The sequence below is a fragment of the Heterocephalus glaber genome, unplaced genomic scaffold (genome assembly GCF_053883595.1).
Source record: "Heterocephalus glaber isolate CG9 unplaced genomic scaffold, H.glaber_assembly_v1.0 deba00001431, whole genome shotgun sequence".
NCBI classification, from domain to species: domain Eukaryota; kingdom Metazoa; phylum Chordata; class Mammalia; order Rodentia; family Bathyergidae; genus Heterocephalus; species Heterocephalus glaber.
In genome coordinates this window covers 2,928,201-2,940,646 of record NW_028258295.1, presented here as the reverse complement: position 1 = coordinate 2,940,646, position 12,446 = coordinate 2,928,201, and the positions used below count along the sequence as shown (strand labels likewise).

The 12,446-nt window shown below is 43.6% G+C and overlaps 1 protein-coding gene and 1 long non-coding RNA gene across 18 annotated transcripts in view; one reads left to right on the top strand and one right to left on the bottom strand.

The window, feature by feature from the left end:
- Window positions 1-12,446, bottom strand: part of Gramd1b (GRAM domain containing 1B) — a 251,281-nt gene that overhangs the window by 134,071 nt on the left and 104,764 nt on the right. The window contains exon 1 of one of the 17 annotated variants that reach the window (XM_087212601.1): window positions 2,099-3,162. The exons of the other annotated variants lie outside the window; for them this stretch is intronic. Coding sequence (XP_087068727.1) covers window positions 2,099-2,103 — 5 coding nt within the window. The 5' untranslated portion in view covers window positions 2,104-3,162. Of the gene's footprint in view, window positions 1-2,098; window positions 3,163-12,446 lie in introns of those variants that run through there. 17 annotated transcript variants of the gene reach the window in all.
- Window positions 4,827-11,767, top strand: LOC110346957 (uncharacterized). Its single transcript, XR_002391252.2, has 3 exons — window positions 4,827-6,176; window positions 8,883-9,042; window positions 10,541-11,767. It is a non-coding gene; the product is annotated as an uncharacterized LOC110346957 (long non-coding RNA).

The following is a 12,446-nucleotide window of genomic DNA, read 5'->3' as shown; positions in this document are numbered from 1 at the left end:
TTTTCCTCTTAACTGTTAAAATCAAGTAATTTCATAAAACCACTATGAGGATTACATGAGTTGATTAACATGAGCACTCAACAGAAGGCCTGGCAAAAATACTGTATTGAGCACTCAACAAATGTTCATGATACTTGCTTTTATTATCAAGCATTTGCAGTGGTCTAAGCTTTCTAGAGTATCTAACAGGAATCTCACAGAGTATGCCCAATATGGAGGTCACTGCCTCTTCTCCTCTCCCTGCATTCCATGTATGATTCCTACAAACTGGAAATGCCCCCACTCTGCTCTACTTCCCATTGTCTCCCAATCTCCCAGCCTCCACTCATCACTCCTCTGCCACAGTCATATAGTAGATCCTGCTCCCATCACCCCAGGGGTGGATCACTTTAATAGGCTCCTAAGTGCTCTTCCTATTGCCAGACTGGCCCCACTCCACCTACCTTCGACACTGACACAGCCATCTTGCTGACAGCTTGGATCCCTTCACGTCTCTCCCTGGCTTAGGATCCTCGGGGTGCAAGATCCTGGGTTCTATCTCCGGCATCACACACACACACACACACACACACACACACACACACACACAGACGAGGCTTCCTATAATTTCAGATCAAAGTTCAAACTCCTTATCTCGCAATAACAGCCTCATAATCTGGCTGCTGTCTCAGTTCCAAGCTCTCTCATCTCTCACCTCCAGCTTCCAGCACAGGGCTTCCCTCTGCCTGACCCAACTTTTCCTCTACTCCCTCCTCTCTTCCAGTATTTAAGTGAAATAAATCAGATACACAAGCAAATATCACATGGTTTTTTTCTCACAAGAGAAACCCAAAATATAAATAAAGAACAAAATAAAAGTTAGATAGTGGGAAGTAGGGAGATGTGACCCACACTATTTTTCATAACAATTTTAATGCTTCTTGGGATTTAGGAAATAACTCACTTTACTATACTTTCTATCATATTATAATTTTTTTTTTTGGTACCAGGGATCGAACTTAGGACCTTGAGCTTACCAGGCAGGTGTGGTACCACTGAGCTAAACCTGCAGACCTTACTATAAATTATTTGAGAGCAAAGATCCTATCTGTAATTTTTTTCAAATCCCAATGCATAGCATGTAGAAGATGTATGATATATCTGATAGATGAATGTGTGAACACCTAGCCCCATCCCCTCTTGCTGTACTCATATAGGTGTCCAGTGCCACTGAGTCCTCCCTGGTCAGCCCAGACTGTGCTTTCCCACCTTGTTCATCAGCACTTCCTGGACACCTATGTTGAAAGTCCCAGCCGGGGTCTCCTGGATGTGTAGGGCCCACGGTCACAAGCTGCCACCCCTCAGTCTGCACATCTGATGTGTCATTTGTTCACCCATGTTTCCGCCAACTGTGCTCCAGACCTTGCACTACAGCAGAGATACCAATGTGAATGAGATGTATGTGGCTTCCAAAGAAAGAAGCCACCACAGCCAAAGCAACAGCACTCTCCTTCCACACACTCATGCCACAGCCACGGTCCAGATCTCAGTTAGCCAAGGCGAGGCTGCCACAAGTCGTGCCTTGACAGCACCTCCATCAGAGGAAGGTGGACAGGAGAGAACATGGCTCTCCAGAGAGATAGTCTGGATAAAAGTTAGTAGGAAAGGGTTCTGAAACTGAAAGCTAGGACTTTCTTGTGTCTTTCTGATTGTCTGTGAGTGTTGATTCCACCCCCCCCACCCCACCCCCATACTGGGGAATGAAGCCAGGGCCTTCACACTGAGTTATATCCCCAGCCTGTTTTTAAATTTTTATTTTTATACAGGGTCTCACTAAATTGCTAAATTGCCTGGGCCAGGCTTGAATGTGTGATTCTCCTTGCCTCAGATTTCCAGAATCCTGGGATTATAGGTGTGCACCGCCACACCCAATGGGTGTTACATTTTACACCCATACTTGGTTATCATCAATATGGATAATCAAATCTGCTTGGGGAAAAGATCAAATGTTCTTTCCAATGCCCTGTTCTAAATTATTTTTCAGAGAATAGTAAAGAATCCCTCATCCACAGTAAAATTCTCGTCCTCTCATCACGTACAATAAAAGAATTATACTTACCCCATTGGGTCCAGAGAAGGGGCAGGGAGAGTTGGGTTAGCTCCAAACCTCTTCAGATGCCCTTAGCCAAAGGAGCAAACACACCACCTTTTTCTAGTTTCTCACAGCCTAGTAGCTTCTTTGGCCTCAATTTCTACTAGCTTCACAGTGAAATCTTGGTGCTCAGAAGAGAGAGACAGTAAATACAGATTAACCAGGCCACTTGGAGGTAAACTTCTACTCAGAAGGTAATGGGGTCAACCAAGTAGCTTCTCAGAAGGGGAAGTCTGTGAAGCTTGGTCCAGACTGAGAACCGCAGAGTCACGGCCCAGCCTCGCTGAGCCCCCACGCCTCTTCCTCCCCTTCCTCCGCCCAGCTTGTTGTGTCCTCTCCTTGCCCACAGAGAATCCTTTGGTCCCCAATCCAGAGAGTCAAGTTAGAGAAGGAAGCCAGTGCTAGGAAGCTACAGAAAGGTCTCAAACCCAAAGCCAGCAGATGCCATTTTATGCCCAGATTACCCGAAAACTTTATTTTAGACAAGCAGCTTGATGCTTGTGCTTTCCTTCAAACCGCTCAAAATGAGGAGCTCAAGTTCTATCTCCATCAATTTCATTTAACAAGGCAGGACTGGGAGTCTGTGCATCTCATCTCCAGCGCCAAGTGCTCCACCAAGCTCCAGCTCTCTGTATCCAACTTTTTACAAGATATCACCCCAATTCTGCCTCCTCAGGCTCCTCCAACAGCATATCTAAAACTGGCCCCTTTCCCCTGCCCCCAACTTCTCCTGAACAACTCCTGTTTGCCTTCCTTAGGTCAGTCACCTGCATAGCTGTCCATCCACCTGGTTGTCCAAAGAAGGAAATGCAGAAATAGTTTTGGCAGTTTCCTCTGCCCTCCCTACCTCCCATCTGTCACCAAGTTATACTGCTCCTACCCCTAAAACACCTTCTCCATCCATCCTCTTCCCTCTACCCCTAAGGTCTCAACCCTGCTCTAAAGACGAGTAACACACTGACTACAAAAGGATTACCTGTAAACTTTTAAAAAATCTGATTTTCTGGCAGGAGGTGTAGAGGTGTAGCTCAGTGGTAAAGAGCTAACCTAGGGCCAGGGATGTAACTCAGTGGCACAGTGCCTGTCTGGCAAGCATGAGGGCCTGAATTTGATCCCTGGTACTGCGGGGGGGGGGGGGGGGGGCTAACTAGCAGGCATGAGGCCTTGGGCTCAATCCCAGCACACCCACACACACAAAAAATAGAGAGAGACAGAAGTTAGAAATAGGTTCTTACCTCCCTCTCATCCTGGAATTTGACTCAGAAAGTCTGAGGTAAAGCTTGAAAGATTCTTTTTTTTTACCTGAAGGACTTTTAACAGGGATTTCAGATTTGTAAACAGTTAAAGTTCCATCCTGCTAAAGTGGCCTTTTAACTCTCCGGATAAATGTTTGACAACCAAGCTGGGCATGGTGGTGGTGGACAACTGTAATCCCAGCACTGAGGAGCCTGAGGCGGGAGGATTGCCTTGAGTTTGAGGCCAGCCTGGGCTACATAGTGAGTTCAAGGCCAGCGGGAACTACATAGTAAGACCCTGTCTCAAAAAAAAATAAATAAACAGAAACTTTGACAACCAGAAGCTGGGTGTGGCAATCTATGCCTGTAATTCCAGCACTCTGGGAGGCTGAGGCAGGAAGATCACAAATTCAAACGCAGCCTGCACAACTGAGAGACTTAGTGAGACCCTGTCTCAAAATAGAAAAGGACTGGGGATATAGCTCAGTATGATGGCCCTGAGTTCAGTCCCCAGTACCAGGAAAAAAAAAAAAGTCTGAAAACCAAACTGGGGGGACTAATCGGGATTGTCAATTTCTGTGGTGTCAAAACTCCCACCATGGTCAATGTCTGATGTCACTGAAGTAAGCCTTAGGAAGTTACAAGCTGCCGCAAGCTGGCCCCAGCATACCAATGTGGCCATGCCTGCTCCCAGCTTAAAATCTCCTCAGTCTTCCCAAAATGAGACAGAATGCAGTTCTAGTCTTTGCTTGACACTTTTTAAAGCCTTACAACTTGAAAGCACCTTCCCCAGCAAGATGTTTCCCTGGGCCCCTTGCACTGTTTATATTGAACCACATATGCATTCTAGATACATCACGCATACTCAGTCCTCTCAACTTTCTTCATATTGCCCTCTCTGCTTTGGATATATTTCTTCTTGATCTGTATCTTTAGCCCTGGACAGAAAAGCCCCAAGCCACACAAAGCCCAGCTGTACAAAGCCCTCTGGTACTCTCAGGGACTGTTGTACTCAGGGATTCATTCATTGACTTTTTTCTGGCTTGACCAGAACTCTGCTCTCTTTGTGCTACAGAGCTAATAACAAATTCAAACCCAAGAAGTTACCACCAGCGACAGTGGTGGCTCTACCTGAGCCCCTGAAACAAGCCACGGGCTCCATCAATAGATGCCTCCATGAGGGAAAGCTTGTTGTGTGCTATGTAACATGTTGCAGTTAAGATCGACACAAGTCTTCAGGTTTAAACGTTCTTTCCAGTCCACAGAGTGCTTCCATGTGCATTTTTCCACTTGATCTTTTCAACCTCATAAGGTATGTTATGTATACTCTGATCCCCATTTTAAAGATGAAGAAAGTAGGCTTCAAGGAGATACATGGTTTGTATACAAGTGAGTTATTGGTAAACTAAGGAATGAAGACTTCAACCCATGTTTTCTTTCTTTCTTTTTGTTTTCTGGTACCAGGAATCAAACTCAGGACTTTGCACTTCCCAGGCAGGCACAGTGCCACTGAGCTACATCTCTGACCCTCAACCCATGTTTTCTACCCCTGAGTTCTTTGTTCTTTCACCTTGATCCACTATAATGCATTCACCTGGAGCTGGGAGGGTGGATGCTGGGAATGACCTCACTCATGACAGGGAGATCTAAACTTTTTCAAGCCAAAGAGAGGGCCAGTGAGACTTCTAGGAGGCCAGTGGACAGAGGCCAGCTTGCAGCCTAGAGCAAGTCCTTGGGGACCCAAGAGACCAGGGCCACCATGTTTAGGCCTGAGGGCAGGACTCACAAGGGCAGCCCACATGCAGAGCAGAAATGTAGGCACCTTGAGGGCCTCTCCATAAATATGGATGCAAGACATAGTCCAACTTGTTCTACTACCAGCTGAAGTTAAACTAGCTTCATTTAGGAGCCAGCCTGGAGTGGATTGGGGCAGCAGGTTCCCCAGAAACAACTTCTGAATTCCTGAACAAACATTTCAGCAAGGCAAAGGAACACTGGCCCATTCTCTTCCAACTGAAGACCAAATTCCATGAAGAGCACATGTTTTCAAGGTATTTTTATGACTATGGCTTTACAACTAGTTATCTGTATTCCTCTGGTTAACAGAAGTCAAGTGTGTGTGTGTGTGTGTGTGTGTGTGTGTAGTGTGTGTGTGTTAGTGGGGACTGAACAAAAGGCTTTGACCCTGAGTTTTATCCTGAGGAAAGATACACAAGTCTTGTACTCTGCCAGAGGGCTAAAGAAAAGGCACCCCAAGAAGAGGACACGCTGATGCATCTGGAAAGAAAGACGTATTCTCGAGACCTAAAGGAGAAGGGAAACATAAAGGAGCGGTTCACACAGAAACCTGACCACAGATAAACTGCTCCTGTGACCCTGGTGCTCAAGGACAAACAGACTGCAAACTGTGCTGTTTTCCAGAAAAAATCCTTTGAGCTTTCTGCCTCCCTATCTCTGCCCTTCTCTTCACCTCCCCCACACACCCCATCCAACTTCATTTGCCCTTAGCCCCAGGAAAAACTGGTTTATGGAGGAAACTATTATCTTGTTTTTTCCAATTGGAAAAAATAAAAATAGTCCTAACCAAGAACTCCGGTCATCCACTAACTCACCATTGGCCCTCAGGGATGGGGAAGAAATAACAGCATTGACTGGAGTCCGAGGCAGGATGGCAAGGGGTAACAGCTTGACCTGTTCATGGGACCATTTTCATACAGGGTTAAATGCCTCAACTTCCTGCCAAGCCCTGTGACAACTTCCTGACAAGGCATGGTCACTTTTCCAATAATACTGAACAAAAGAAAAGCAAGGTAAGGAATCCACAAATCTTTCCTTTTGGTTTTTCTGTTTGTTTTTGATACTAGGGATTGAACCCAGGGCCTTTACATTGAGCTACATCCCCAGCCCTTTTTATTTTTTTATTTTGAGACAGGGTCTCAGCAAGTCACTAAGCTACTCAAGGTGGGCTCCAACTTGTAGTCCTCCAGCCTCACCCTCCCACAGTGCTGAGATTACAGTGTGCGTGCACCACCTTGCCCGGCTAGTTCATTTTTTTCTGGGGGTGGTTACAGTGGCAAAGTCATGAATGCCATCAGTGGGATAGGCAGGCTCCATGAGCTCGGTTGAGAGCCCCACTTGGATTCTAGGATTCCACAGCACATCAGCACATCAAGCGAGCAAATATTCACCCCAGATTGACCCAGACTGTTTGTATTTCAAGACACTTCTTTGAGTGTAGAAGTTCCACCTTTTCCGCCTTCCTTTCAGGACCTAGACCCTCACACTGACGATCTTCCAGCTGTGTCCACTTCCTCTCTATTCACTTCTTCCCTGCTGCAGTCAAGCTGGCACAAACTGTTCTCTTATTAAAGGCGACTGCCTAATGTCTTCTTCTTATTCTCCCTGACAGTTCTTCAGCAATGTTTTTCTTTCTTTTTTTTTTTTTTTTCCTTCAGTACTGGGGATTGAACCCAGGGCCTTTGCACTAAGCTACATCTCCAGCCCTTTCTTTTTTTAATTTTTTTTATTTTTGGACAAGTTCTCACTAAATTGCTAAGTTACCCAGGCTGAGCTTAAATTTGGGATCCCCTGCCTCAGTTTCTCTAAGTGCTGGGTTATGGGTATATGCCATCTTGCTGGTTAATTCTACACCATTTGAAATGACTCTTCCTTCTTAACAGGGGGAAAAATATTTCGCCCTAAGCTTAAATTCAATGTGCTTAATGAAATCACATCTCTCATTCAACAATCATTTATGAAGTACACACTTATGTGCCAGGTTGCACTGGAAGGAGCACAAAGATTTCACTAGGGAAAGTGAGTCACACAGTCTGTCCTTGAGGAAGTAAAATACATGTTCTCTCCCAAGGTGAAGAAAGAGGCATTCTAGTCAATGGTGATGTTACATACAATACAATTACTGCCACAGAAAGGGTGGGATGGGGAGGTGCTGGTCATAAAGTTCAGTATCCACACAAGAGAAAGGACCCCTGGAGCCACATGAGAAAACAGATAGGGCTCCACAGAAGAGGAAGCTTTTCAGCTGACACTGGAGAAATGAGTGAAATCTTACTAGCCAAACCAATTTCCAAACAGAGGGACTGGCACATGCTGAGACACAAGCCTGAAGAGCAGCGCATGCTCAGTCAACACCACGAGCTCTGCATAGCTGGAGATGAGGCTGAGATGGGAGCAGTAAGAGACCAACATGGGCAAGTGAAGCAAAGTCCACAACATGTAGAGGCCTTATTTGTCCCAGAAACCAGATGAGATTCCCTTTGTTGGGTAATTAGGAGGAACTGAAGAATTCTGGATAGAGGAGTGTATTATGGTTTATATCTAGAAGTGAGCCTCATGTGCTCATAGGTGGGGCTTTGGAGAGATGACTGGATCAAAGGTGTGTGAAACTCATCACTGGACTGGTCCACTGATGGGTTTATAGCTGGTTATGATGTTGGCAAGTAAAGCCTGGTGGGAAGAGGTGGGTCACTGTGGGTGTGGCCTGGAATGATGTATATATATCTCCTTCCTCCTCCTCTGATCCTTCTTTCTGCTTCCAGCAGAGATGTGGGTAGAAACACTGAGGGTGGAGAGAAACAACATAGACCTAGAAGGTGCCTAACAGCAGGTGATATGAAAAGGGAAGGAAGAAATCTAGGATGTCCCATTTCCTCTGCTTGAAAGCTCCCAGTTCTATCTTCTTTATCTCCTACTGTAGCACAGTGCAAAACAGATGACAGGCAAGCAACACATACCCAAGGATCTGTTAGTTACTACCATCTTCATCAATTAACTGTAAGGCAAGTCTATAGCAAATGTTTAGTGAGCTTTGTACCTTAGAGTAAGAGTAGGAGGGCTGCTAAATTGCGGCAGGAAAAGAACTCTAAATGGGTTCTATAAGGCATATGCACACACTCATCTTGGAGCCAGGCAGGCATAAAGTAACACTCATCTACTACATAAAGATATATGGAAAACAGAGCACAAGTACAGTGGAACAGTGGTAGCAGGGCCAGGCTCAAAAGTCTGGGCCCAGCCTTGGCTCTGCCAGTGACTATGTAGTACACATAGCAAGTCGCTCCACCATTCTGAGCCTCAGTTTGACCATCTGTAAAATGAAAAGTATGCTGGATGCCTCATATAGCCTCAAAAGTGCAATGAAGCTAAGCTAAGAAATCCCCAGGACTTGTTTCAAAGTTAAATGGGAGGCACACAGAGAGGCAGAGAAAGAAATGTTGGCTATCAGTGGCCAGACAGCAGGAAGAGGACAATGGCAGCATGAGAACAAATGAGGTTAGGAGACCCAGAAAGGCAACCAACAGGCACAGAAGCACAGACATGTGGCTTTCTGGCTCACTTCCTGCCTGCTCTCTTTGATTCTGTCTTCCTTTTGCTGTTATTCTCTTTCTAGCTTCTTAATTTATAAGTCTATAATGCAACTAATAAAATCATGGACCAACACTTAATCAGAAGGAACTGGCTTACAAGATGACCTCATCTAATTCTTTCCCTTTCAGAACCTGAAATCACTGGCCAAAGAAGTTAAGAGACATGGAGTGCAAAGTCACTGAGGTGTTTAGCAGCACTGCAAAGAGTAAAAGTCAAGTCAGAAGAGCTCTTCCCACCAAGCCTGCTGGCCCTGGGTACAAGAATGTAAACTTCCAGGGGGTGGAGAAGGTATCTTAAACTTTTTCTTGCCATTGATGCTGTGCAAATCACAAGGCCACTGATTAAAAGTCATAGATGTGTCCCGTGATGCTCCTGTGCATCTCCCATGGACCAGGCTCTTTGCTAATCACAAGGAGCACAGGAACAAACATGACTTTCTTTCGAAAGTCTCAGATTCTTGTGGATTGGCAGTAGAGATGCAGAGACCAGAGACAGATTATCAAAAAAGAGACAAAAGAAGAAGATAATAATTTTATGAGTAAAAAGTACTAAGTAGTAAAACTAGGAAGTGAGAGGTGAGTCAAACAAACGAAAAAGTATTGAAGATTCCCCCTGACAGAAAGGGTCAGAGGCTGGACTTGAATGCATTCAGAGGACTCCAGAGTCCCTGGCTTTGCAAACACCCTGTAATGAGTGACTAGGGCAGCAGTTTGCATAACAAACACAAAAGGAATGATTGACTGAATGCACATGGGCAGCATCAGAAGGGTTCTCATGTGTTTTTAATTTAGAAGGGAGTTCAGAGACAGATATCAGTGAAACCAGCTCTGATTTTAGTTCATCCTAATGAATTTCTAGCTCGTCATAATGGATATATAGTTCAATTAAATTTTTCAATTCATTCTACATGTTTATCTATTTGGAGAAAATAGACTTAAATATTTGTTTTACTTTCCTAAATATTACATATGACTGTGGTACATATTCAAACAATATTCATCCTTGGTTAATGGGAGTATAACAAACCACAAAACCAGTAAAAGTATAAGAGTAATTGCTCATAAAATGTCACTCAGATATAACAAGTTACTTAAGTGAAATAAATCAGATGCACTTTTTAAAATACTGCATTGTTTCTCTGGTGTGAGAAACTGAGTGGAAATAAGGATTAAAATGTATAACAGACGTTGGGAAATGGGAAGAAAATGTTTAAATGGGAAGGAGAATAAGGGAGGGGAAGGGGTAAAGGAAGGAAAGGACAAGAAAAAAAGTGAAAAATAGAAGGAAAAAATAAAAACAAAGCTTTATAGGAATATATAGTATACAAGAAGGGAGAGGGGTCGAGGTGGGTGAATGGGAAAAAAAGAAAAGGCAAGATATATCATGTACAGGTACAAATTCCCTAAGATGAGTGTTATCATTATGTATACGTAAAATGTACCAATAAATGTTTTGCTTCAAAAAAAAAGATTTAACAAGTTAAAGCATTTTTCAAAATATAAGAATTATACGTGCCTAGTCTTACAAATGCAGTCTCACAAAAGACTGAATAAGCATTTCAGGGGACATACAAAACCCATCCCAATGTTCTAAGTGTATAGTTTTTACTAGCTTTTAGAGACTCTTCACATCTTACCTGGGCTCTTTTTTACAACTTCTCACTTTTCTAAAAGCCCTTGCTCTTCATCTTCCTAGCCCCAAGAGTACCTTTTCTCCTAATTATACCCAATATCAGAGGATGCCATGCATCTCAAACTTAAAGCTGTGCCATCTTCTGTTTATTTAGTGTCCTCTACAGAGCCCATTCCTGTACTGCCCAAGCGAAACCGAAGATTCATGAAGCTGTATTACAGAGAATTCAGCACCAGGACAGATATGCACTTAGCCTGAACTCATGGGTTTAGAGTTGTCTGCATAGCAGGGCTGGTTACTGGTCTACCCCACTCCTTGATCCATGGGAAGGGGGATCAGGTTCCAAAGTGCATCAGGAAATACTACAACAAAATACAGGTGTCTTGGATGATCACACACACACGTCCCTGACCACGCTCTGGACCACTGTCTTCACATCTACCCAGTGCAAATGACTCAACAAAGATGTCCTGCAGTGACAAACAGCCCAAACTCAGGGAGTGACTTCAGATCAGATAAGCCAGAGTGGTGCCAATGTGACAGTACCTCTGTCCTTTAAGTTTATAGGTGAGGTGGAGGGAGGGGGGTAACCAGAAAGTGAGCACCTACCATGTATCAGATACCTGGAGAGCCACTTTACCTTTATTATTTCATCTTTGAACCCATCTCCAAGGTAGGTATTATCAGGAGCACCTATTTATGTAGGGGGAAACTGATGATGCAAAGCAGACTGAGGGAAGGAAACTGCTTGCAGGCTGGAATTTTACACGGGAGAAGCAGGCTAGAAATTAGAAATAAAAGTCCTATGCAGCTGCTGGGAAGTCATCCCCACCGTCCACACCCAGGCCTAAGGTACGGATCCGTGAGGAGCTGTAGGAGCATGGGCTATCATCAAGATTAGATGCAGCTGAGTGTGGTGGTATACCGGTGATCCCAGCTATTCAGGAGGCTGAGTTAGGATCACAGGTTCAAGTCCAGCTTGGGAAACTTAGTAATACTCTTTCTCAAAAATAAAAAATAAGAAAAGATTAACAGTGATATATGTGTACCCATGTTCATAGCAGCACAGTTTGTAATAGCTAAAACTTGGAAACAGCCCAAATGCCCATCAACTGGAGACTGGATCAAGAAAATGTGTTTTTTATAAAATGGAGTACTACTCAGCCATAAAAAATGAGAAATTAGAGACATTTATAGCTAAGTGGATGCACATTGAGGGAATACTCTTAAGTGAAATAAATAGGACACAGATGTGTAAATACCAAATAGTTTCTCTGGTGTGAGAAACTGAAAGTGTAAATAAGGACTAAAATGTATAATAGGTAATGTGAAATAGGAAGAAAAGGGGCAAAGGGGAAGGAAGTGGGAGGGCTAGGGGAAAGGATAGAAGGGAGTGGGATTAATATGAGAAAATGGAAAAATAGGAACAAAATCTTTGTAAATAGGGAGGAATGGAGGCATTGAAGGGAGGGTTGGGCAAGGGTGAAAAATAAGAACCAAGAGAGACTATGTAAAGGTGCAAATTTCCAATGATGAATGTCATTATATTGTATACCTAAAATGTACCAATGATTAGAATGAATAATCGATAATGCAAAATAGGAAGAAAAGGTCCAAAGGGGTAGGGGTAGTGGGAGGGGCAGGGGAAAGGAAAGAAGGGAAAGGAAAAATGATGAGAAATGGAAAAAATGGAAATAAAGTCTTTGTAAATAGGGAAGGGTAGAGGGGGTGAAGGGAGGGCTAGGAATGGGGAAAAAATAAGAACCAAGATGCATTATGTAAAGGTACAATTCCCAATGAGAAATGTAATTGTGTTGTATACCTACAATGTACCAATAAAAGAATTTAATACAAAAAAATAAAAATAAAAATAAAAAAAAATAAAAAGAATTCTGAGTTTGGTTCTGAAAAAAAAAAAAAGAAAAGATTAAAAAAGAACACCCCCCTAAAAAAAAGAACCCAAGATGGGGTGTAGCTCAGCAGCACAGCACCTACCTGGCAAGCGTGAGGCCCTGAGTTTGATTCCTTGTACCAAAAAGGAAAAAAAAAAAACAAAAAAC